This window comes from Choloepus didactylus, chromosome 14, assembly GCF_015220235.1.
Source record: "Choloepus didactylus isolate mChoDid1 chromosome 14, mChoDid1.pri, whole genome shotgun sequence".
NCBI classification, from domain to species: Eukaryota; Metazoa; Chordata; class Mammalia; order Pilosa; family Megalonychidae; genus Choloepus; species Choloepus didactylus.
In genome coordinates, this window is record NC_051320.1 from 31,238,339 (window position 1) to 31,265,535 (window position 27,197).

Below are 27,197 nucleotides of genomic sequence, written 5' to 3' on the forward strand. Positions count from 1 at the left end.
ATGGAGGATTTTATGCCTGGGAATATAATCAAGAATTTTTGTAAGACAGCTTTGCATATCATTTTTAAGAATAAGTGCCAAGATTTACAGCACAACTAATCCACATCTGTTTCAGGGGCCTGGGTAGCTGGTGCTGTCCAGTCCTCCTGACATACTTGGGATAAGGTGTTCATGGAAACTAATCAAAGGACTTCAGAAAACTAGAAGCTGACTAGTCTGGCTATCCTGATGTTGTAAATTTAGTAGATCTGAAAAACCATTAAATATCCAGTCAGTGACCATTAAATAGTTATAAACTTGAGGTATTTCATTGTCTGTGGTGAGAATTTATGAAGAATGATGCAAGGGGTAGATGGGGAAGATAAAATCTAACAGCTTAAACTGGTCAAGAAAGATGTTTGGCATAAAATACATCCTAGATTGAGGTTTGAAGGGATGGGATTAGAATGTTTCCAGTCTGTTACCCATAGCATCTAAAATCAGGTACCAAGCATTTTTTGACATGAATATGGAAGCATGCCCAACAAGTTGTTTTTAAACTAAACTTTTCACAAAATCTCTTAAAATTTCACAGCACGTACTCCAAACTGAAATGGTCCAGACATGTTACTTAAGGACACAAAAATTTTCTCCATAAAAAAGTACATCAGATTCATAATTCATAATTTGGTTAAATATGAACACTCTACTAAATCTGTCTCTGCATTCCAGCGAGATCATGTTTTCCACAGGTCTTGGGGAATTTACTTATCCTCTCCAAGCTTCAGGTTCCTGGTCTCTAAAAGAGGAAAATAATCCCCATCTCTCAAGTTTGTTACGAGGATCAGAAGAGACAGTCACAGTAGAATATTTAAGACAGCTCTAAACAGTGTAAAAGTGTACTTAAATTAGGTATCATTATTATTGGGGATGCGGGCACTGGAATGATGGTGCTGTCAGTGAACGAAAAACTGCCCCAAACAGGAAGCAGTGTGAGGGGAGCTTCTCATCATATTATCTGGCAGCCTGCTGTTCCAAAGACATCAAGCTTTAATCTCAACTAAGCAGACAATCAGATAAAGTGAACATGATAAATCATGAAGCAACCAAATGAACCCAGAATTTTGCATAGATAATGAGGAGTTCACTTTTAGGGATAATAACATCAGACAGTGGAAGATAAAATTAGAGAACATTTTAGATGTTTTAAAATGTGTTAATTACCCTCCTTAAATCCCTCTTTAATGTATGTTTTTACTTTAAATTTTAAGATCATTTGTTGATGAAATCTAGCAAGTCCTCCTTTCTAGGGGAATATTATACTTATCAGCTATCATTTAATATTGGAGTGATGAGCCAGGAAGACATTTTCATGTGTGATCAAGTTTTTTTCACCAATTCAGTTTTACAATATTCTAAACACTTATTTCTCCACTGTTAGAGTTTCCTGTGATATACATGCAAACCCCATATCTTGCCACTGCCCACTTGGTCAGAAGAATTCAAATGTCCTCACATATCTGACCACGAGGTATTTTCCTGATGAAATGCTATTTTTTAAATTTTCTTCCAATCTCAGATCACTTATATGCCAGTGCTGAGACGAATGGTACTGATGAATGTGCTTATAACAGACTACCAGAAGTGCCATTTTCCTAAGCCTTTTGTTTGTGTGTGTGTGTGATGGGGTAGGGGTGGGGACAAGAGGTGAAAGAGAAGAGAGGAGGCCCAGAGATCTCTGCAATCAGAATGACACTCTGTTTAATAAGGACTATTTCTAACCAGAGGAGCATAGAACCACTTCTTTGAAAGTACACGTTCAAGGTCCCCACCCCTGAGATTTTGATTCCATAGGTCCAGGATTGAGCTAGGCATCTGACTTCTATAAAGTTCCTCAGGAGATCCTGGAGTAATTTCCCAGCAGAGAACTCTAGAGTATGCTTTAACAACTATCTATCACAGAGTCCCAGAAAATATTATATGGCTTAAATATCCATCTTTTCATCAAGAGACTACATACTGAAAGAATTAATGGTCAAACCAAAAGAAAAGTTATCCCAGGGATAATTTCCATTTTATTACATAATTTCACTTGGATATTCATTCAGCACCTGCTTTCAGAAAACATCTGGTGGGTGCTATGAGTGAGCTACAGATGTGTGCAGCATGAAATGAACTTTGCTTGTGGATGTGTTTGATAGACTAAGAAAACTTCAAAAGAAGCAAAATTTTAAGTAAGTGCCTGATTCTTTTGGAGCTTCTTTTCATAATAAATTATAATTTGCATTTGTTCACATATTCATTTGATAATGTTTTTATTTTCTCTCTCTCTTCGCCCTAAACTCAGTGCCCACAAAGGCAGAATCCATGTCAGTCCTACTTGTTGAACTCTCATTACCCAGTGCCTCTCAGTAAATGTTCCTTTACTGGCTGCCTAAATGAATGATTTACTTAGGACCCCATTATTTCATCTGGAAACTTGCATTTCCTGCATTTTCCACTGTCAGGGACAGAGCAGTGGTTCCCATTTGATGTCTGTTCTAAGGAGATGTGGGACAAAGATAATTCTAGGGTCACACTTTCCTGCCACCATCCGTGGATATGAAGAGGGAAGAGAACCCATCCATGTAAGCATGGTGGTAATAATGATACCTTATAGCAGAGGTCATAAACCGTCAGTCCATTGACCACACCAACCAATAAACTTTCAGTTTAGTTTGCTCTGAATAGCATTGAACTGTATAGTTTTCTGTAGTTTTGTAAATTATTTGCCAACATGTAAAAATGGGTACATTTCACAAATACATCAGGATTTCTATATTATCCTGAAAAATGGTAAGTTCTAGAGCGTTGGGCCCACTTCCTACTTGTCAGCAACTGGCTGGAGAGGAGTGAAAAAAAAATAGTTTTTGAGTGGGCAAATTCACTCTAGTTTCAGAGTCATTATTGCCCTTTTTGAAATTATGTTACTGTCCAAAGGCCTCACAGCTATTGCCATTTGTCATCTTACATCCAAAGGTGCTTTACTTATTTTCATTGTTAGAACATCCCACCAATCCAGTGAATTGAGTTTGATTATATTTATACAGCCCTTTGGAGTTTTCAAAGCACTTGCCTGAAGTAGTTTCACAGTGCAGATGTAGCCTGCATAGACTCAAAGCATTGAAAATTCCTTTCTTTTTGATTTCCTACTCACCAATCCTATTTAAATACTCTTTCCTCAAAGTTCAGAAACTTTTTTTTAATTCATCCCTTCATTAATTTATATTTAAGGCTTTGTTGAGCTCTCCCTCTGTTAGGACATTCTCTCAATAATCCAGAAAACATATGATGGTGATTTTCACCAAGGTAGTGGCAATAGTGGTGGTGATCAGTGGTTAAGTTCTGGATATCCAGTATTTTGAAGGTAGGGGCAACAAGATTTGCTGACGGAACAGATATAGGTTAGGAAAAAATTAAGAGAAAAGGGTGATTACTAGATTTTTGGCCTAGGCAACTAGAATAGCAGTTGGTAAACACTTTCTTTAAAGGGCCAAATAGTAAATATGTTCAGCTTTGCAGTCTCATGTCTCCATTGCTATTACTTAGCTCTGCCTTTGTAGCACATAAACAGCCACAGACAACATGTAAACAGGAGGTGGTACAGATAATAAGGTATGGCAGAAGCTGCTGATAGGTCGAGTAAGATGATGACCAGAAAGTGATCACTGGTGACCTTGCCAAGAAAAGTTTTTTGGGGTGGTGGGGGAAAGCCTGCTTGGAGTGGCCTCAAGCAAGAACGAGAGAAGAAAAATTGGAAATTTCCAGTTAAGACAGCTATCTCAAGGAATTTTGTTGTAAGAGGAAGGAGAAAAATGGTACAACAGTTGAAAGTGGAAAGGGCTCAAGAGAGTGTTTTTTGTTTTTGTTTTTTTTTAAGATATTTATGCTGCTGGCAATGATCCAGTTCAGAACCCCTATTTAAAAAGTGCACTTTATGTCATCTGTTTATAGGAATTTACCTTTCCCACCTACATGAAAGGTAGCACTCATCTTGCCTGATGGAAGGCTTCATTATCTGGGCTTAAGCATTTAAAAATGTATAGGACCCCACAGTGATGTTTTATAATGTAATATGCTCCCCTATCTTGTGGTTATTTTTAATCAAGTTCCTTTCACCCTCCCCTTCTACAGAGTAGAAGCAGTTGAATTAGATTATTACTTGGTTAACCTAACCACTGCCTGAAGCGTTCACATATGCCCTACCCCACCACATCCCTCCTCCAGAATTATCAAAGCCCCCACCTGCTGGCTTGTTTGATTTCGCACTGGTTGTTATATATTCAGCGCTTAGTTTCTTTTACTGGACATGTCACAAGCATTTCTATTTGATGGGGATAAACTCTTCAGTTTAAAAACAAAACCACAGTCACGCCCCTGAAGTATTTTAAAATTTTTTGGCTGCCCTCAAAAGAAATAATTTTGTCATCACTTAATTTCTTTAATGGTTCTTCTCCCTTCTGTAAAGCAGTACTCCTTTCCCAATTGGACTAACCCAGGAAAAGGTTAAATATTTCTAGTTATTTTGAAGAAGCTAATCTACATATAAAATTTCTTTACTTTTTATCTGAATAGATGAGAAGTGGCCACATACAAGTTCAAGGAAATAAAAATCTGTAGGACATGCCATATTGCCTCCAATACCATTGTTATCATCGCATTCATGACAATAACCAATTTAGAAATCTGTCTTTAAAAATTCAAAGTGTGATATTTTTATTGATAGTATTTTATATCTTTGAGGGTATTTCCCATGTGCATATTGAGTTTTCAAGGGTCACTTTGGTTTTGAAAATTAATATTTCTGGTTCTTCCTTAAAGTTTCAGGCAAAATTTATGAATCTTTTTTTTTTTCATAAATCTAGCACATTTTGGTAATCACATTTGTCTAATGTTTGTTACCATTAACAAATTTAATTAATTAAACTTCTTTAAAGCTTTTAAACTGTTTTTATAGATTTAATATATTTGATTTGGTTTAGTATTTCATTTGATTTATTGACAATAATCCTTCTCATTTATTTAAGTAAATCTTACAGGTTTAAGAAATACAATCACTCAAGTTCTCCTGAATGTTGCAATACTGTTTAAAAAAACTTAAAAAGATTGTCCTATAATTTTCAACTTAAATTCACAAATTTAAATAATTATTAAATTATATATTTTATTTTGAAATTGCAAGGCTAATCTGTCACTTCCACAGGCCACATTCTCTTAACCATTAAAGCTATTACGAATATAGATTATAAACAGGTTCCCTACACAGAAATATTAATGCTTTTTAACATTTTAAATTTGATCCTTTCAAACACTTCTATGCTTAATTCTTATCTTTGGAGTTAAACAATGTTTCTCACTTAAGGGAAAAAAAGTGTCATCTCAAACAATTTTGAGGTTATATTCCTAAGTAATTCTTAGGGTCGCCTTCCATTTTGACTAGCTTTCTTATTGGCAGAGATACTGGATGGGAATTCAGCAGGAAGCTTCAGACATCAATGTGCATCATAATCCTCATTGCCACTGTGTTGTGAATTCCAAAACTTAAGGAAAGGGTTGGTAACACCACTTCAGCCCTGGGTTGGATTCATATCATCATCGGATTCTTCTGTCTACTTATGAAAGTCTGCAACATTCTTTGACTCGATTTTGTATTTCTTTGGTTTGAGCTCTAAAGACCTCTGAACTCGGTGAGACTCTGGTGTTCTTTTCATAGTCCTCCCATATCTTGGGTCCACAGCTCTTCTAGATATTTAAATGACATAAGTTTGAATTCTGGATATTCTGTGATTTGGTCTGACTATATGGTTATGACTTCTTGTCATTTTATAGACAAGGTCCTGTGTCCAGCTCAGGCTATCTCTAACTATATTTATAAGTAGAATAACTCATGGTGAACAGTTTGGCCAAAATCAATTTATGAGCTAACCAACTAAATGGCTCTTAACAACAAAGAATGGAGGAAAGTCATTTGAGGCAATAAGGCAGACCAATTAGTGTAGGTATGCTCTGACACTGTTTTAAACCACTTTTAGTTTTTATCATAATATCTAACTTCTAGTGGGCCCTGTAAATGTTTTTATATATCCCTACATAGTATTCATCCTTAATTTGTGCCTCCTTCTTAAGAGGCAAGATGAGGTTGAAGCGTTTACAAATAAATGTATCCGTGAAAATACCTCATCTTTTTAGAGGAACAAGAACTAGAAATAAAAAATGTTGCAGCTGGTTGAATAAAAGCTAAATAACTATCAGGTGTTTAATTTTTCCAGTGAAAGATAATGTGGTGCATGTTTGCTAGGCATTCCATAGAACGTTAAATAAGTGCATACCTGTGACCTTTCTTCTTTTGGGGACGTAATTTGCTGATGCTATCTATCTGAAATTCCTTTCTGGAATAATTGTGCTATTTTGTATTTTGGTGAATTGCAATTGATAGTTCATCAATCCTTATTTCACTAATACTCCAACAAATCAAAAACATGAGAAGAATAAATACTACATAAAGGCAGTTTACCAAGTGGCTGAGAGCAATATCAAGCAGGACAAACTGCTTTATAAACTTAATTTCAGTACTAAAATACTCTGATTTTTCATTATAAATTTATTTTGTATCATTGATCTACTTTGTCGAGATTTTCACTATAAAACGAAGAATTTTGAAGTAACTGTAGTGAACTCATGGCTATTAATCCTAGGTTAGCTCTATGCAACTTGGTGGGAAAGAAAGTCACCAAAAGAATGATAAAATGAGGGGGACTATGAAACGTAGGAAAACAAAGATCAAAAGAAAACATGTGTGTGCCTTTTCATATGAAGCTCTGTGAATTTGAGTAATTTTAAAACTGTCACTTCTTTGCATATAAATTCTTACCTTCTAAAATATATTATTGACCACTGTCTAGTTATAATTTGAATAAGGAAGTTTTTTTCAAATGGAATAATATAAATATATTATAAATATTTTAGGAAATAAAGTCATGACATTAAACCATAAAAGTCAGTTTAAAAAAATCATTGTCTTCAACAGGGGAGAAATTTTGAAAAATATATTTTTTCTCTATTTGGGAAATCGGCTTATAAATATCCCCTATTTTGTGTTTTTGTACCTTGTACCTTGCTAGAAAATAGACTGCCATTTCAGAGTTGAGGTATTACTAGCAAATCCACCAGAGCTAGGCTTGATTATCCCATGCAGCTCTGGAGATCAGCATGTCAGTCCCCATGCTAACTAATACGAATGCACATTAAACTTAGGGCTGATTCAAATTTTGTGCCACAATTTTTTCAATTAAAGAAAATTTACTATGCATCTAATAACATCCTTATCAATGTAAACAGCTTCCTTTTTCAAAGAGAACAATCACTATTTTTCTTAATTTATTAATTGTACCATAATTTATTTTATATAAATAGCCCCATGTAGCATAGTTGAGTTATTCTTATGATCATTTCTTTCCAGTTCATACCAACTAAAAATGTGATTCCTCACCCAAGATTCAAATTAGATAAAATATGAAAGCTCCATGGGATTTATTAAACTATAATATAATTTGACCTTTAAAAGTTGCAGTATAATATTAGATATTGCAAATTTTGGTAAATAGATTTGACTAAGTTCTATCATATTAGTTTTTAAAATATCTTACTACCATGGCTCCTTGTTGCTGTGGAGATAACTTTAGGGATTTAGTTGACTTTGCTGGATTCAAATTTCAGTGGTCAGTAGGAGGTGTTCCCAAGTTACAACTAGATGTGGCATTTTTGTTAACTTATCTTTTACTAAAACTGATGTCTAGACTTTGGAACCTGTAAGATAATATAGTTTTCCTGTGGTATAACCATTTTACATTATAGAATTTTGAATAATAATGGTCTGAATTTTTCTCTTTTACTTAAAAGTCTCAGAAACCAGAACTTACAGAACTCTAGAAAATAGTAGTATCATTTCTTTCCTCTTTTTGTTTGTCACTAGCAAAACTGGTAAAGCTAAAAGTTTTTCTCCTCATAGGTTTGGGATGAAAATCTTGCAAAATCTGCAGAGGCTTGGGCAGCTACTTGCATTTGGGACCATGGACCTTCTTATTTACTGAGATTTCTGGGCCAAAATCTGTCTGTACGAACTGGAAGGTAGGAAGCAGTTTCACTGATGTGATTCATCTATATTACTTTATTGTGTTTGGACTCCAAGGTGGAGTTACACCAATTTCTAATAATATCAGCACCAACATTTGGGCTATGAACGTTTTAGATTGTTCGAAGATTAATTAGTTAAAAGTCCAATCTCCCCTTTCACCCTTAGGAATACTCTCCATTCGTCTATGTTCTTCACCACCTTCACAGAATCTGAAATGATCGGGCTTGTGTTGTATCCTGTCTCCCCCACATCAGGAAAAATCTCAGCTGCAGCATCCTTCTGTATATATCTATATATCACCTAAGAAATAAGTCCTATGTTCAATGCAATAAACTGTGAACTAGGGAAAAGGGGCAATGTGATTTTTTTTTTTTTTAATGATGGGGTCCAATTAAAACTACAGTGGCTATGAACTTACTGTATATACTCTTTCTGATTTGGGTCACATCTGAAATGGTTCAATCCGGTAGCAGGTATACGCAACTATGGGAAAACTGGTTCCCTTTGATAGGTTTTTTCTACCCTGTAGGATGTCATTATCCAACATTCAAAAGGTCCATTCTTTCCCATTTAGGGAAGGAAAATCATGAATATGCATAATAAGAATAGTGTTATTGAAATTAAAGTGTTCCAGGTTTAAGGGGGGGAAGGCCTACACTAGAGTCCATCTATTATTTTTATCATAGTACATTTATATATCTAATTCTTTATTATTTATAAAGTAGTGGTGGAGGAGAAATTTAACATGGATTAAACAGGATATAGATGATAATTCCCAAAATACTGTATTTCTTTTTCAAAATGATCACTCATACTTAGACAAATACAGGGTCACTTACTCCAGCCCTGGCATTTTCGGCTTTGGCCCTGCTTGAAAGAGTCAAGGGCTCCACTAGATGGGTGATGGTATTAGAGAGGTATGGATATGCTCTTGAGTTCTCATGAATACTCTGAGAAAAGAGCAATTAATTCACAACTTTACATGAATCCACTGAATATTACCACTTCTGTACTCAAAGTTCTTTTTTTTTTCCTTGATATCTAGATACCGCTCTATTCTCCAGTTGGTCAAGCCATGGTATGATGAAGTGAAAGATTATGCTTTTCCGTATCCACAAGACTGCAACCCCAGATGTCCTATGAGATGTTATGGCCCTATGTGCACACATTATACACAGGTTATTCCATTGCCTTGTTAATTTTTTATTCATACTTCTAAAAATTGCTCTTACCATTTCATTGGGCATACATTTTCTCAGCTCTGATTTCAATAATGGGATATTGGTTTATTTTCACAGATGGTTTGGGCCACCTCCAATAGGATTGGATGTGCAATTCATACTTGCCAAAACATGAATGTTTGGGGATCTGTATGGCAACGCGCAGTTTACTTGGTATGCAACTATGCCCCAAAGTAAGTGCTGGTTTGAACTCTACTTCCTGGGTTCTCTAATGTTAAATATCTCCAGTCCGATAGGTAAATAATATGAGTAAAACTTAGCTGTGATGGCTTCTAGCCTTCAGATCCATCATCACTCTCCTATTCCTGAAAAATGATGAGCTAAGAGGTTCATTTTCACAAGGATAGGAATCCAGGTTTTACATCATAAGCAAAACAATCAGAGATACTGATATTCACTCATTCCTTCTTATCCTTCTTTAGTCATGGTAATTATAAAATAAACACTACTGTACTGCATAAGCTTTTGATAGCTATATAGACTTGAAAATGGTTAAAATGGGAAATTTTGAGTTGTATGTATGTTATTACAATAAAAAGTTTTTTAAAAAGGCACCAGAAAATAATATTGTAGGGAATTTATCAATGCCATGATATTTTCATGTATTAGTACCAGAATGTTGGCTCACATTTTTCACTAGGAAAGCAAAACATTTGGGAATGAAGCCCTTTTTTAAAATTATTTTTTTAATTAAAAATCATAGTTTACTAATTCCATGGATGATTAAGGACACATTAGCAGAGGGAAAATTTAAATGCTATGGGATATTTTTATTAAACCTTTCCCATGATTTAAATTTCATTATAACATTATAAAGAAATTTCATCCTATGCCATGCATAAAAAGGTGTTATGAAAATTTCTGAAAGACTATCAAAATGGTCATATTTATAAACATTATTACCTGGGATAAATAAACATTTATCAATATTTGAAAATTCCTTTCTGGTAATAATAACTCTTCAGATGATAAAATGTTCCAGTATTTATACATGATTTTTTCCCCATTTGGAATATACCAAAAATGTGCAAAGGATTTATGATTCTCTTGGTGTATTCCAAGGAAAGTCCCAAACAAAGATTTTCTCCAGCATGAGGAAGAAATGAGAAGATGTTTCACAAATAACTAGATTACTTATTCATATGGAAGTATGCCAGGGGCAGTGTTTTGCAAACTTAGAAAAAAAATTAAAACTTGCCTGATGGTCCCCTGTTCATAATTATTAGATTGGGAAGTTTTGAAAAGCAGAATTTGTCTGCCTTATAAAACCAATCAACAAACAAACATTAGAATTGTGCATTTGTTTAATATTTTTACTTGCATACCTGTATTTTCCTATTGGTCTTTACTCTTTCTCCATGACATAAATAGGCCAAGTAGTACCCAAATGTTCAAAAGGATTTTTGTTTCATTCATTCAACTATTCTGTTTTTGTCAGCAATTAGAAACTTCTAATATTGTTAATATTGTTAATAAGTTACTCTGTTGATCTTTGCATGCTGTATTTTTTTGGGGGTGGGAAAGTAAATCCTTATAATGCTCATGTTAACTAAAGTAACACCTGACTGAACACAATAAAAGTGTTATATAATAAGATAATAGATATGTGGCAAAACAGGAGACCCTTACATAAACTATCCTATGTAACTTCTTCACAGTCACACTCATGTAACACTGCTTATTATTTCTATGTATTTTTACTTGACACTGATTATACAAGTTTTTCTATAGGAGACACAAGATACTTTGTTTTTTAAAAAAAAATTGCTTTTTTTTTTTTTAGCAATTATTGTTTGTAAGTTTGAAGGAAAGGAAGAATAACCTTCCACTCTACCTTTCACTCAGCTAAGCTATATAGTAATTGGAATCTTATTTGAATAAGGCATAAAGAGGTATCAATGGATATATTGTAAAATAGTTATCTCTAAATACAATCAACAATGATATCATAATCACAGTGATGATTATAGTAATTACACCTACCATATTCATCCAAACTTATGGCATTTAATATCATATATAAATGAAATAGTTCATGTTTGCCTGGAGTTTCTTCACTCTAGTGATATGTTTAAGAACTGAATCCTGTTCGGTATAAAATAAGAAAATTGAAAAAGTTAAACAAAAACCCAAATACACACTATTTGTAATTTTGCAAAGTGCTACCTGGATTCAAAGAGTGTATATTTTAAACATATTAAAGTTTTTGAGCAAATAAAGCATGTGGATATATTCTACATTAAACCCATAAAAATGAGTAAGGTGTTAAGAAAGAATAAGAGTAATGCATTAGAAAAAACAAAATTACATTCTCAAGTTTCCTGGTTAAAATATTGCTTGAGATGAACTAGACAGTGACATCCACAACAGCAGTATTGACAATAGTCAGTCTTGAATCATTTCTATTTTTATGTATTTTGAATTAAAATATAGACATAATATTTGATGATTTATAGGTGTAAGCAATTAGGGTATGGGATTAATATGCTATATTACAGTTGCAATACAGAATCATGCCGGAACGTAGGTAATGAAGAATGTTTTAAATTCCTGACTGATAGCTGAATATAATTCTTCAAGTGGCACTATGAAGCTATCTCAAGGCCAACTGTTTTTAAGAGAGAAAAAAGGGGGGTGGGGTGGGGAGAGAGCATTTAATTTGATGGAAAAGGACAAAAAGAAGGCGAGAATGAATAATTTATCACTTGACTGATTTACTGTTGAATATAATTATCCTCTATTCAATAAATGCTGTGATTTTTGTAAGAATAATGTAATACAGCATAATAATTGTATGCATAATAAAAGTAGACTTGTAAGTTTATGCCACCAGAAAAGGTGCTCTATAATTTCAAAAAATTATGAAGAAAAATATAAAAATATGAAATTAAGCTAGTATGTACTAGGTCCCTGTATGCATACAGTTTGAGGTAAAGTACATGATTAAGGTTAAAGAGTGAGCTACACTTATAAGAATGAATGGGCTCCCTTGAACTTTTCTGAGCCAGAGTGAGACATCATCAAAATTATGTTCAAGGAAGCTTATCCTGATGATAAAGTGTAGAGTAAATTAAACGGAGTTGGGCCATCTTGGAATCCCATCTCATTTTGTAATACGTATAGTTAATAAGCATGATTTTCATTTTATTGATAAAAGCATGAATTTTTAACTGACTGACTTAACCAAATATTTTCGTGTGCTGTAGATATCCTTTTACAAGTCACGCTTGGTCTTATGTGGGTTTTAAAAACACCAGGACCACCTGTTTCATACTTTAGCCTCTTACCTACTGTTGTCTGATCTTCAGCTCTGACTTTTTGTCATATATACCCTAATTTCCCCCTGACCATTCAATTTCCTTTTACAGTGCTGGCTATATTGCTATTACTTAGTACTCTAATTACTAACCACCATGCTACTAAAAATGCATTTCTTACCTTCTTCTTTATACTTAAAATAACTATGTAGCAGTTAAGGCCACTATAGTCGTTTTCAACTGTCCTAAATAGCACATTTTGTTTATGATGATGATCATGGCCATAAATACCGATGAAGGAAAATACTGACCACACAAGGTAATTCAGTTAAATATGTTCAATGTTACCCAAAACTAATGGCATTAACTAAGAACAATTAAATTAAATTAAAAAGTAGCAATATAGTTTATGTATGGAAAAGGTTTTTTAGAATTCCCTTCAATTGTTTCAGTGAGCCATTATTCTCTTACTATTAGAATGGAGTTTTCCTTATCTCCTTACTTTATGAAGATTGGAAATCTAAAATAGTGCATAACTCTGGAAACAATCTTGTCAACATTTATAACCTTTTTTTTTTCTTTGCACCTTTGATGACTTCTTACTCATTTCATTATTTCTAGGCCTTTCAGAAAATATTAAGGGGGTATTTTTTAAGCATTTTGAAAGAACATTAGCATGATTTTAAGAGAATAAGACATGACTATGTACTCTAGAAGGAGAGAGATATGGTGAGCGTAATGAGCACTACACTTGGTTTTGGGTGACTAATTATGTCATCGTGCATTGTAAGGCCTTAATTTTATTTGTAAATTAAGATAATATTAAATCATTCTTAGGGAAAGTGTCAAAGTAGTAAGATACATAAAATTAGTTATTGCTAAAATATGAAGTAGATGTAACTTTCAGTGCCTTTCTAAAATGACAAATATTTCAATAAATGATCACATGCCAATACATGTGATCATGTGTTTAAGGGCAATCTAATTTTTTAAAATGGGTAAACAGCACTAATGCTATATTCTTGTTTATTTCTTCTAGGGGCAATTGGATCGGAGAAGCGCCATATAAAGTAGGGGTACCATGTTCAGCTTGTCCTCCAAGTTATGGGGGATCTTGTACTGACAATCTTTGTTTCCCAGGAGTGATGTCAAACTACTTATACTGGTTTAAATAAGCTTACCTTTTCCTCCAGGAAATATAATGGTTTCTGGGAATCACAGGCATAAATATATTGAATTTTGCACATATTATACATATCTTATGATAATCTCGTTTTCCTTTTACTATTGATTTGTAAAAATTAGTATTTGGTATGTTTGTTTAATCCTTTGAGGTAATCAAAACATCTATTTCTATTTTCTGACCTCCAAGCCTAAATTACAATAGTGTGTATGTATTGATGATATAGTGGATGCATCCAATTCCAAAACTAGCTTTCTAAAGGAGTTATGTTACTATGGTCCTATATTAAGGATTAATAACCACACTTTATTTCCACTGGCATCACTGTTTGCCAACAATAGTCAGCTTTCAATCTCAAGATGTATACTTTAGTACCACTTATCAGCAACAAGTAGCTAGAATGATAAGAGTGAGTTAATGCAGAAGGGTATTAAAAGTACACTTCTGGATATATACATTTCTTTCTGGGATAAATTAAAATTGGTTGACCAAAAGATTTTGTAAATTAAAGTTGAAATTAGTTGTGTTGTTGCTCTTCAGGGTTGGCTGAGGCTAAGAAATATAATATGGGTTTTCTGCCTTTTTTCTCTTTTTAAGTCTCCTTTGTATTGCTCTTAACTAGAACCACTGAATGCAAATACATTAGCAGTCATTTAGATACTCCTCCCAGGCTAGCTTCTGTCTAGATTGATATAGGTCTATATTTCTAAACCAAGTTGAAGAATAATTTTCTGTTCTCAATTAAGTTTGGTTATATATAGAAAGCTGCTAAATCAAAGTCACTATGGAAATTTCACTCAGGCAATTTGGAAATACAAGATTTCCTCATTCAAGAAATCTCAGAGAGAAGAACCCAACATATGGGTTAAGACACTAACATTACATTTTAAATGTTTGTGTTTGTGTGTTTTATTCAGGTTATGTAATGCTTCCACAGAATTACAGAACAAGTAAATATGGTTAATTCCAGAATATAAGTAACAGAAAGAAACTACTTGTTTAAAATTCCCTACACGTTTGCAGTTTCTTAGGGTAGATGCATTTAAAGATGACAGATAGTTAATTAAATCCATTCAAAGGAGAAGACTCAATCATCTGGAAACTAGGTTTACATGATGACAAACAATTGGCTTGATTACTTTTACAAAATACGGTGACCAAATGTTTAGATACCATACTACTCTGCCTTTGTGGGTATATGTATAGATCCTATTAAAAATAAATATTTTGAGAAAATAAAATGAAGAACCAAAGTAATTTTATGATTCAGTTTCCAATCTAACTTTTATCTAGTCTATCTAAGTAATTGGAGGGGAAAGACATTAGCAGGACATTTGCTCAATTTATCTAGAAAACAGTTCCCATCCTCTACTTTGCTATTTTAGACTGTTCTCAGTTCCAGTTCTGTTGCTGGTTTGCTTGTGTGGCTTGGTTTCTCAGTTCTAAAGAGCAATAATACTTGCTACATATTTCAGAGAAGTTCCTATGAAGGTAAAATTACCATACTAGTAGAAATTGATGTATATTAAAACTATCATCAATATTATGCAGCTTTTACTTGAGATAAAATTAAATTTTTCATGAGCTCCTCTTTCACAGGAATGCCAATTCTTCATACTTATCCCATCTTCTTCTGTAGTAGCTGCAATGTAATAAATATTTGCATGAATAGTTTTTTTTAGATTTTAGCTAAGCTGAGGCAAATTTAGAAGAATCTCACTTTTCAATTCTTTATTAAGACAAAAGTATCTTACCTAAAAAGTTTTGAATATCACAAAAATCCAGATATATCATCAAACATACCAGATTAAGTCTAGTGTCTGTATACTTAGAATTTACACTATAAGTTTATTTATAATTTAACAATTGTGCTGAAAATAGAACCAGTATATTTTTTACTCTATTTCTACTTTTTAAAAATAGTAATACAAACTGGCCATGTGAAATGTTTCATTTTCCAGGCTAAGGCAAATGAAAGTTTGCTAGTCTCAACACAGTGTGTGATATATTTCATGGCATGCAACAATGGTGCTAGGATAGCTATTTCTCAATGTAATTCCCATAGGCAGAGAGGGTCTGGGTATCAGCTATTTTATAAGAGCAACTTTAAGGAGCCAACACTGAGGCCTCATTTGGAAAGCTTCATTCAAAAGAAACAGTAATTGGCATACATATTCTACAGCATTGGTCTTCTTTATGGCATAGGTCTTTATTCAATAGAAAAGTCAAAATGGTCTGTCACATTATAGATTTTTTTGTTGTCCATATCATCAAAAGCCTGGAAAATCTTTTATTTTAGCTACTGAACTGGTGGATTTCTGCTTAGAATTTTGTAAGTTGTGTAGACACAGTCTTAATGTTCCTTATTATGATAGATAAGCTTGCTTTAAAAATGTGGAAGAAATGATTACTATCATTTTTGCTTCTGTTCAGTGGTTTAAGCATTGTCACTTTTGTGGCTTATCAGAGCTGTCCTACAGATTTCATTTGGCAGTTCTATAAAAGGACAGTTTATGCAGCTTTAGCATAAAGTAGACCAAACACTGTGAGAAGTTGAACCACTACAATTGACTTGGAATATTTGAATTGAAATAACATACATTTTTCTCATTTGCACATGCTTGGGCAAATCCAATACATATTTAATACATATTCTAACCCAGTTTAAGAGTTTTGTGTTCACACCCTGCTTATTAAATAAATGTACAAGCTAAGTGGATAATCTGAATGTGTCCATGAAGGAAAAGTAAATTTAGACTTTGGTTTATGTGCTCCCTCCGTGTAACAGCATTTCCCTAGCTTGCTTAGTATCATGGGAGACAAATCTTGATATTGGATGGAAGCCTTTACCTACCAAAGTGCCGAGGGAAAGTCAAGTCTAATATTTCCTTGCTTTTATATGTCATTTTGTATGTGAAGTCAATATTATTCAGATTTAGGCCTTATATACCAAGACATATTTAAACACATGTAAAATGATTTTAAAAATTTATGCCAGGTCTTATGTTGACTTATGAAAGGCCAATCAGAAACAGAGAGTTTAAGAATTCACTGGTTAATGGTGCTGGAAACACATTATAACCATCACACCCTCACAATAATTTTGAGATTTCTTTGCAATTAAAGTTTTCATTAAGTGTATACTATCAGAATCGACTTTGGTGCTAAACATGTGGTGCTAAATGAAATGTTAGTGTTCATAGCTTTACTAATGTGCTTTTTCATTCACTGTTAAAAGTTTAGCTTTTGTCCATTTGATTCCTGATTCAGGCCAGTGAACTACATTCTTTATCTGATAGCCCAACACTTTTTAGATGTAACAGAATGTAAATGTATTTCTTTAGAAGTTATCGGTTTTCTTTTTTTAGACTTGTTGTTTTTTAGCTTGGCAATGTCCAAGTTAAAATGTCACCCAAGTGTGTAATACACCTACACCCACCATGCTGCAGGCACTGGCGCCCTCTGGTGGTTATGAAACAAATTCTTGATGACTACTTTGCGTACAACAAAAGCCAGTTTGGTGCAATAAAAATCTAAGTTGCACAGTATTAGAATTCTCTGATACTCCCTAAATCTGATAGTAGTTAAAACTCCTTGATCCTAATGACATACTTTCCTAAGAGAATAAAAGAGTGAAGTGTCCTGGCATCCACTTTCCTGAACAGCAATGTTTTATGTGATTTTCCAATTCTGAAAGCTTATTAAAGCTTTCTTGAATAAGTCTTGTAAAATATTTTTTCCATTTGGCTTACATCATAATTATGATTAAAATTACAATTAGCAAACAGCATTTACAATTGTCTTACTTTCAAAAGCAATAATTTATTTTTATTTAATATAGGGACAAGATAAAAGGAGATATATTGAAATAATAATTAATTCCATATATAATAGAATGATCTCCCCTCCTTTAATTGTTAGTCTAGAATTCGACAATATTATTCATTCAGTTGACTGGGCTAATGATAAAATTTAATTATTTCATTCTGAGTCCTTCCAGTCTAACAAATGTTGTACACATAAGCTTGGAATTATATCACCTGTAATTAATGAGGGCAATGTTTTTAGTTAAACTTTCAGTTGAACTATTTAATTGACTGAATGTGGTAATCTTCTTTGACAGAAATGTTTCTTAAACCATATTAGCATAACCAAATAAAATAGCTTTGAAGCAGTTTTCTAAATTAGTATTTTCAAATTTATTTTAAAGCAATATATTCTTTTTTACAATCAAAGTCATATGCAAAACCCCAGCATATGAAACATAGGGTCTATCCCATCCAGGTCCCCCCATATTTTCTAAAACAATTAGCTAATTAAAGCAAAAAAAAGAAAAAAAAAAGGCCTAAATTATTTGAATGTTCTTTTAAATACCCACTTCACTTTGCATATGTTTGAAGACTCTCAGTTTCATGGAAAATCAAATGCTGAGCTAAAATGGTGCTTGGTTACATATAACAGCTTCTTGTGTTTTGTTATTTGACAAACAGAATTTTGGTACTACTTTGAGAATTAGAGATAATTGTGGTGCACATATCAAAGCAATATGTTTTTAAAAATCTAAATATGTTTCAAGTATTTATATATTCCTAAAATATACTGTCATTTAAGATGTTTTTTTAAAAAAACAGTTTAATTTGCATAACTGTTATTCATTGCTTATCACTGTAGCAATGAAGATGACTTCACTGTTGTGATATTATGTCATGAATGTGTAATTACAAACAAACTGTGTAAACTTCTGTCCTTATGGAGCATAAGAAATGTAGCTTTTTGAGTTCCACGGTATTATTTTTCTTCAATAAATAATTACATTTAATTGTTTTGTTTTTAAAGTTTATTTAATAGTTTTCTCTTCTTCAATAAGTAATCAAGCTACTCATTTTAGGAACCAAAGGTTTTCAGTGTTAAGAAAAAAGAGGTAGTTTCAAAACAATTAAGTAACACTGAAATATTAAATATGAATTAGAAATACCAATACTGACTCAAGATATTTTCTTTTTGCAAATTAACATTTCTTGGCTCTGAACCTCACTGAGAAGGCCGAGAGGCTATGACATCCCAGTAGTGACAAGTGAATTTAATGCACAGATTATTGTCTCAGGGTACCAGTTACCACTAAAAGGAACGTTTGGCATCTCCTCAGCTCCTACTGACCTAGTCTAAACCACATCCTCTCTCACATAGATGCATGGTCTCCAAAGAGGGGTCTGTGCCCCCCAGGCATTACACAAGAAGACCAGCCAGTGGGGTGTTTAGAAGCACAAGAAATTCTATTTATGTTTAATTTTATCAGAAAAAGAAAGAACTTAATTAAGATTTCTTATGGGATGATGAATTACCAGCCTTTGCCCTCCCCTTGTCCATGCTTGCAAGACCCGTGTGTCCCGTGAGGGCAGTGGCGGCGCTGCAGGAGAGGAGCGAGGTCTGGGGCCGCTGCATCCTCAAGGGAGTGTGGTTTGGGGACTTTCCCACATCTGCAGTTTAGTGAATCAGGTAAGAGCGTTTACGAATTTTGAAATGCACTTTGTTTTTACTAAACACTAACAAATGTTCTCAGAAAATTCCTGTAGAACCAAGATTGAAGATAACAATAGTAAAAGCACAAGAGAATGCCAAGGAAATGTAACAGCTGATAATTACCCTGCTTATGATAACAGGGTTTCTGTCAGTCACATTGTGAGGTAACAATCATGATGACAGGTTGCCCAAAGAATTAAAAAATGTTAAGCCTATTGTAATAATAATTTAATGTACTATCGTTTAATGGTGAACTTTTGCCATGAGGTATTAGCTGGTGTCAGTTAAGCTAACACTATTAACGGAACATTTTAAAACCAAAATAAATATAAATAAATTTTTACATTTATGTACTAAACAAAACTTTTCAAAATTATTGAGCATATTTGATCAGATTACTGTAATAAAAAGAAAGTACTAATAAAATTTAAAATTAATATATATATAATATCAAAACAATATATTGGTGAAAGCAAAAGATTTCGCCAATGTGTAGCATTGATAATAACATATTTGAAATTTTTAAAAATTTTTACTCTAAATTTTTATGTTATTTATATTTCATAATGTACACCATATATTAATGCATGGTATACTATATAATATATATTAGTGCATGATATAATTTATATTATTTATACTAAGGGGGTGTAAGGTAAAAAAGCTTTTACAAATAAGGGTGTACAAACAAACTGTTTGGAGATGACAAGTGTGAAACACTGTGGCAGCCCCCTAACAAATCTTCTGCTACCACTTTTGCCCCTAGACTGTTGTATTACTCAACTGAATTTCAGAGTCAGTGCCTAATAATCCCTGAAATGTCTGATCATTTCCTTTCCTCCAATGCACAGTCACCTTGATAAAAGTCCATAGGTCCCTTTGGGAAGGGCTTGGAGGAAAATTAACAGTATACATTTTGAGCAGTGTAGCAGTTCCTTCCTCCGAGGCACCCAGCCTTCCCTACATTCAAGGGGGTTCTGGGTTTGTAAAGTGTCTTAAGTCTGGGGATTGACTGAGGGGCCATGACTGTTTTTGTGATTCAAGTTAGACTTTTGTTCATTTGGCATAAGATTCTTCTGCTTACACAAATCAAGTAAATATTTTGTAGACTGCCCATCAATTTCACTTCTAGTTACCCTGTGATCAACTATCCAATGCCACAGGCCCATTATGTTAGCATGCCCACCATGGCTGGGGTGATTAAGTGCTGCCACTCAGCTCCTACCAGTGCGGGACGCCATCATCCCCATTGTGTTTAAGCATCTGAGTTCAGTGCCAGCAGTCCTGTAGTATCTGAGCTATGGAAGAGAAATGTGAACACACAGCTCTTCAGGAATGATGAAGCTGCCATCAAAAATTTATTCCTCACAGTCCTGACGAAAGTTGTGTCCTCTGGACATTCCTGGGGTGGGTGAGCAGGTCTTACATGATAAATCCACTCTGACATGCCAATTTCCTCAAGTCTTTGGATCCCATCATCTGCATTATATCAGCATAATTCTAGCATTTCAACTTCAAGTATTTTAGGCCACCTTTTGGTCCATGCTTTAGCTAACCACTTGGACAAACTGTTAAAGCCCTTCCTAACCCCTTGAGCTACAACACTGAATCCAGTATCTGCTTAATCTGTCCATATCAATACATTCTGCTTCATGCAACTTTATATTCTTTCCAATATTTCCCACACCCTTAGTATCAACTCCCACACATATTCCCCTGGTTTCTGTGTATATAAATAGGAAAAATTATGCAGTTCTTTTGGAGTGTAATGCACCTTGTTCTGGGTCACACTTTGTACCTCATCTTTTGGGGCCTGTTGGGACTTCAGTCTGGAAGAAAAGAAGGGTGGTAGGAGTGAGTCGTGAGAGGAATTAGCAGTGTCTTGAAAGCCAACTACCTCAGAACATTCCATTATAGTTTCATCTGCTAATTTCTTGAGATGGAAGTGTGAGGGCTGTGTCCTAAGGGGAGGCAGTTACAGGTTTATCAGGCACAGCAGGGGTAAAAGTCAGATAGAGGCAGGATGCTAATTCCTCAGGGCATACTGGAGATCTGGTGGCTAATTCCTTTACAGGTTTATCTGGCAAAGAAGACACAGCAGAATCTAAGATTTCAGTGTCCCCCCCCATCATTAGTATCAGCCCATATGCCCCCATTCCAGTTATCAGAATTACATTCCTTTCCAATCAGTGTCCTCACTTTAACAGCTGATACCCTGCAAGGTTGGGAATTCAATTTAGGTTTTAATTCAGCCATTCACACAGTGAGTCTCTGGGTCTGGTTTTTCAAAATCTCAAGTCTGTGACAATAAGAAATAAGAGTTTCTTTCAGGGCACATATAGAAATTTACATGTTCTTTATGCAGTGCTTGAGCTGGGAGTTTGAAGCCTTGAATTCATCCCTTTTTTAACAATGGTATCCAGCATATTTAGGAATAACCAGCTGACATCATTATTTTTTTTAACTCCTCAAAACTCTGTTAAAGTAGCAAATACACTGTCACCCAAAGCCTTGCCTCTTACAAGCATTTGGGTAGCCATATCCAATGGTGATGTTTGTGTATCTCTATTATCAATTCATGCCATGGACTATCAGTGCCATATTTATCATCAGAAATAGAGTCATTAGTGCTTTTGGGTCTAATCAGATATAGAACCAGTTCTCAAAACCCCAGAACCAACTCAGAAATCTCATCCTTAAGATTCTGTTTCTCAAGAACCATGCTCAGTACCATAGTCTTTATTAGTCAGGGTTCTCCAGCAAAACAGGACTGACAGGAGATTCTATGCATATATAAATATGTACATATTAAAGTATTTATTATAAGAGTTGGTTCACATGACCATGGGGATTGGCAAGTCCAAATTCTGTAGGGCAGGCTGAAAATTGGAAACTCCAGTGAAGGTTTCGGTAAATTCCCCACGAGAAGCTGGCTGGCTGAAATAGGGATAAATTCTTCTTTCTGACTGCTGGAATCATCAGTTCTCCCTTCAGCTATTTGGATGAGACTTCTCACATTGCTGAAGGCAATATCCTCAGTTGATTGTAGATGTAATCAGCCATAGATGAAATCAACTGACTAATGATTTATGTCCATGATACCTCACAGTAACAATCAGGCCAGTAACTACTTGACCAAACAATTGGACACTAAGACCTAGCCAAGTTGATGCATGAACTTAACCCTCACAACAGTCCACCACCACACAGAATTTGCATTCATTTCTTTTTTTTTTTTATAAAGCACATCCAATGACTTCCTTGCACAAAATCTTCCGATGTACTTCTGACTTCTGTTCTGGTTTGCTAATGCTGCCATTATGCAAAATACCAGAAATGGATTGGCATTTACGAAGGGGGTTTATTTGGTTACAAATTTACAGTCTGAAGGCCATAAAAGTGTCCAAGTTAAGTTGTCAACATGAGTATACCTTCATTGAAGAAAAGCCATTGGCATCTGGAAAACCTGTTATCTGGGAAGGCACGTGGCTGGCGTCTGTTGATCCTGGGTTGTGTTCCCCTCCCCTCTCAGCTTCTGTGTGTTCTTGGTTCTTTCTCCCAGGACGTTTCTCTCTAAGTTTCTCTCCAAGTGAAGCCCAGGGCAAACTCTGGGCTTCATCTCTTAGCTAAATGTCCTGCTGTCTGCATCTCCAAGCATATCTAGGCATCAGTGTCAGCGGTCCACAACTCCAAGCATCCCTGAGCTAAACTAGCCAGCATCGGGGCCTGTGCCAGCATTTCCAAAGGACTCCAGTAAACTAATCAACACCACTCTGAAAGGGTGGGGTCATGCTTCCATGGAAATAATCTAATCAAAAGTTTCACTTATGGTTTGTTGAGTCACATCTCCATGGAAACAACCTAATCCCAATATTCCACAAGATTGGATTAAAGATCATGGCTTTTTGTGGGGGACATGATATATCCAAACCATCATACCTTCAATGAACTAATAATAAAATCTGAACACCTTGTCACAACTTTCAGAGCACTATTGGGCTGGCCAATTCTTCAACATCCTTTTCTACTTCTCTCCCTGCTGCAGACTCTTCTCTCATTGCACTTGCTATCTTTGCATCAAGTTCATCCCTTCCTTGGGACTTTTTCACTTGTTCTTCCTTCTGCCTGTTAGCACTCACTTCCCAGACAGTTGCGTGGCTTTTTTCTCACTCATTTCATTCTGACCCCTCCCGTATGACACATTCTGACCTCCATATCTAAAATAGCCCTCTTATCCCTCCATCACTCTCTTTATCTTTGCATTATTGCCTTCAGAACACTAACACTATGACAATTGGGCTAAAATTTGTGCGTGTGTGTTAGTGTCTTGATTATTGCTATATTTCCAGTGTTTGGAAATGTACTTAGTACTTTGTAGGAGCCCAGTAAATACTGATTGGGTGGATCAATGAATGAATAAAGTTGTGGGGATGAGGTAAGGCATGTAAAGCATTTAACACCATTGCTGGTAAGGAATAAATAAAAATCATTATTCTTGCTACCACTATTAATTTTTCACGATGTTTTAATAAATAACTAGAAATCTACAGGCTCTATTTCCTTAAGGGAATTCAGGTTAACAGAATTTGTTTGCCCCAGAGGCAGTTAATCAAGTCTCTTTTTTCAGAAAACCAATATCTTTCATCTGTTAAATTATTCTTTTTTTAAAAAAAAAAAAAAATCTGTGTCTGAAATCAGAATTAAATTAATATACTTTTGGGAACAGGTCCATATAGTCTGAATGGTCGATTCATGATGCAGATTGTCCAGGGAGACATTTTTATGTTGGCTCCTGATTCCACCCTTCTTTGGAAAAGAACGAGGCAAAGAATGCAAGTTCTGAGAGAATGGCATCAAGCTCTTTCTTGTACTATTTGTATTTGAAAACCTAGAGCAGGCAACAGAGAAACAGAAAGAAGAAATAAGTGAAAAGCTGTTTGCTAAGGGCTGTATTTGTTCAGTAATTCTAATAGAGCAATCTGGAAATAACCAAATTAACTGGCATCTTTAAAATCTCGTCTTTGCCCCATAGCACTCAGTGAGTTCTAGTGCACAGAAGATTAAGAAAATGAAGATTCTATTTCATCTGGATTTATAAACTTAAGCCATCAAACCAATTTGAATGAGAAACATTCACATAGAAGAAAATAATAAAATTTAAGTAAATAAAATACCATTTTGGAGATAGAAAATAAAGTGGTAAATGATACTATATAATAAAACAACTATATACATCTATAATTAGATTAATAAATTTCCAGATGAATTATAAATCCTTGAAGTAGAACATAATGTACATGTATTTTTAATATTTTCCCATTTATTAAATAAAATGGATCATAATAGTAATAGCCAAACCTTTTGTGTTATCTTTATAGATAGGGAAAAAGAATGAGTTGTTAGTAGTTTTCCTCAATTAGGGTGATGTTGACACTTGGGGTGCTAAAACATTTTATTGTGAAGGGCTTTGAAAGGCATTTATCATCTCTGGCTCCTGAAGTCTACTACAAGCCTGTAGAAACCTCTCCAGAATTAAATGCCTCTGTGGGCTGTTCGTTCCTATATTTTGTTGTAATTACTCACAGAGTTACTCTTTTTTTCACAGTACCTTTTGAGTTCCTACTATATGCCAGGTTTTGTGCTTGGTTTCAAAGCCACAGCAGTGAACAAAACAGAAAGAAAACCCTGCTTTCGTGGACCTTGCATTCTAGTGGGGGAAAACCAACAATAAAGAAATACAAAGTGAGGCACAGAGTATGCCAGAGGGAAATAAATGCCATAGACAAAGATAAGTCAGGAATGGGAAACAGGAAGTGCTGGGAGGGAGGGTACACAATTTTACATAAGAGGTCCAGAAAGGTTGCATTTCAAGAAAGGTCTGAAAGATTTGAGGGAGTTAGCCATGTGGAGCCTATTGCTAGCATATACCATGTGGATACCTTGGGGAGGATTTTCCAGGCAGAGGAAGCAGGGAAAGCCAAGGCCCCATGGCAGGAGCGTGCCTGCTGTGTTCACAGACCAGCAGAGGCCAGCTGACCAGAGCACAGTGGGGGAAGAAAGGAGTTTTAGGAAATGGGGTCAAGGAATTAAGGTTACCACTGTAAAGACTTTGACTTTTATTCTGAACAAAACGAAATGCTGTTGAGAGTTTTCAGCTCGGAGACTTTTCAGAAGGATCACTCCAGTCACTGTGTTCAAAAGGGACTGTCGAGAGGCAGGGAGGCCACCTTCACGAGATCCTGTTCTGTGGATCATCCTTTCTTTCTCGTGTATTTTCACTCGTCTTCTAAGCGCAGAACAGCGAGAGGAAAAAAATTCACTGTCTTACCCACTTTTTACCTCTTCTCAGTTTCATAAATGTGCTACCTGGATACACTGATTTTAGAGCCTGGTTACCCGCTTAATCCGTTGTGTTAGCCAGGGTTCTCCAGAGAAGCAAAACCGACAGGATTTATATAGAGAGATCTATCTATCTATATGTAAATAGTAAGGGATTTATTATAGGAATTGGCTCATGTGACTGTGAGGATTGGCATGTCCAATTTCTGCAGGGCAGGCTACAATTCAGGAACTCCAACGAAGGTGACACTGAATTCCTGGGAGAAGCTGGCTGACTGAAGTGGAGACGAAAATTCTTTGTCAACTGCTGAAATTCTCAGTTCTCACTTCAAAGCCTCTAACTAATTGGTTGAGGTGATTCCTCTGGTTGCTGAAGGCAATCTCCCTTGTTCATGGTAGAAGTAATCAGCTGTAGATACAATCAGCTGACTAATGATTTAATCCATCTACTCACTACCTTCACAGTAACAATCAGGCCAGTGCTTGCTTAACCAAACCACTGGACACCGTAACCCAGCAAGTTGACACATGAAATTAACCATCACATATTTGTTCTCTTTTAAATCATCCATTTATTCCACAAATATTTATTGAGTAAATTTTATGTATCTAGGTACTACTAAAGATAAAAATCAGACAAAGTGCTTACCTACTAGAGCTTACATTGCAGTGAGGAGGGGCAGAAATAAAGAAATAGATATATAATAAAATGCCTACTGGAGATAGGTGCTATGAAGAAAAATAAAACAGGAAAAGGAGATAGAGAAGGGACTGTGTGGTACTTTAGATGGGGATGGCCAGGGAAAGCCTCTCTGAGAAGTGAAATCTGAGGAAACACCTGAATGGCATCTGTTCTTCACCAAATGGAACTTGACTTTGGAAGACATCTGTGATCTATATTGAAAATACCCAATACTTTTTAACTGTCTTCAATCTCTCTGTTGCATTCAAGGCAGGATTTATTCCATTTTTTTCTTGAAATTCTTTTCCTTGGGTTCTGTATTCTCCCAGTGGACTTCCATTATGTCTGGGACTTTTGAGTGGTTCAAGTGAGAAATAATGACCATGATTGTGAAACTGAATTTACTGCACAATCTATTGCTAGATTTGTTTTTCCAGGAACAACCCTGACATGTAACTCCCTTTTAAAATACTTTCTTTCGCATTTTGCCCCCTGTGCTGGTTTGGTTGTATTGTGTCCCCCAGAACAACATTATCTTTGATGCAGTCTTGTGTGGGAAGGAAACCTATTGGTGTTGATTGGGTTGGAGACTTTTGATTGGAGGTTTCCATGGAGATGTGATCACTCAACTGTGGGCAAGATCTTTCATTGGATAATTTCCATGGAGTTGTGGCCCCACCCATTCAGCATGGGCCTTGATTAGTTTACTGGAGCACTATATAAGCTCAGACAGAAGGAGCAAGGTTGCTACAGCCAAGAGGGACACTTTGAAGAATGCACAGAAGCTGAGAGAGGAGCTACAGATGAGAGACGGTTTGAAGAC

At 35.1% G+C, this 27,197-nt stretch overlaps 1 protein-coding gene across 1 annotated transcript in view; it reads left to right on the forward strand.

Annotated features, from left to right (window-relative positions):
- Window positions 1-18,652, forward strand: part of PI15 (peptidase inhibitor 15) — a 33,214-nt gene extending 14,562 nt beyond the window's left edge. The window contains exons 3-6 of the mRNA XM_037802907.1: window positions 8,027-8,145; window positions 9,198-9,330; window positions 9,451-9,566; window positions 13,690-18,652. Coding sequence (XP_037658835.1) covers window positions 8,027-8,145; window positions 9,198-9,330; window positions 9,451-9,566; window positions 13,690-13,825 — 504 coding nt within the window. The 3' untranslated portion in view covers window positions 13,826-18,652. The remainder of the gene's footprint in view (window positions 1-8,026; window positions 8,146-9,197; window positions 9,331-9,450; window positions 9,567-13,689) is intronic.
- Window positions 18,653-27,197: the final 8,545 nt, after the last annotated feature.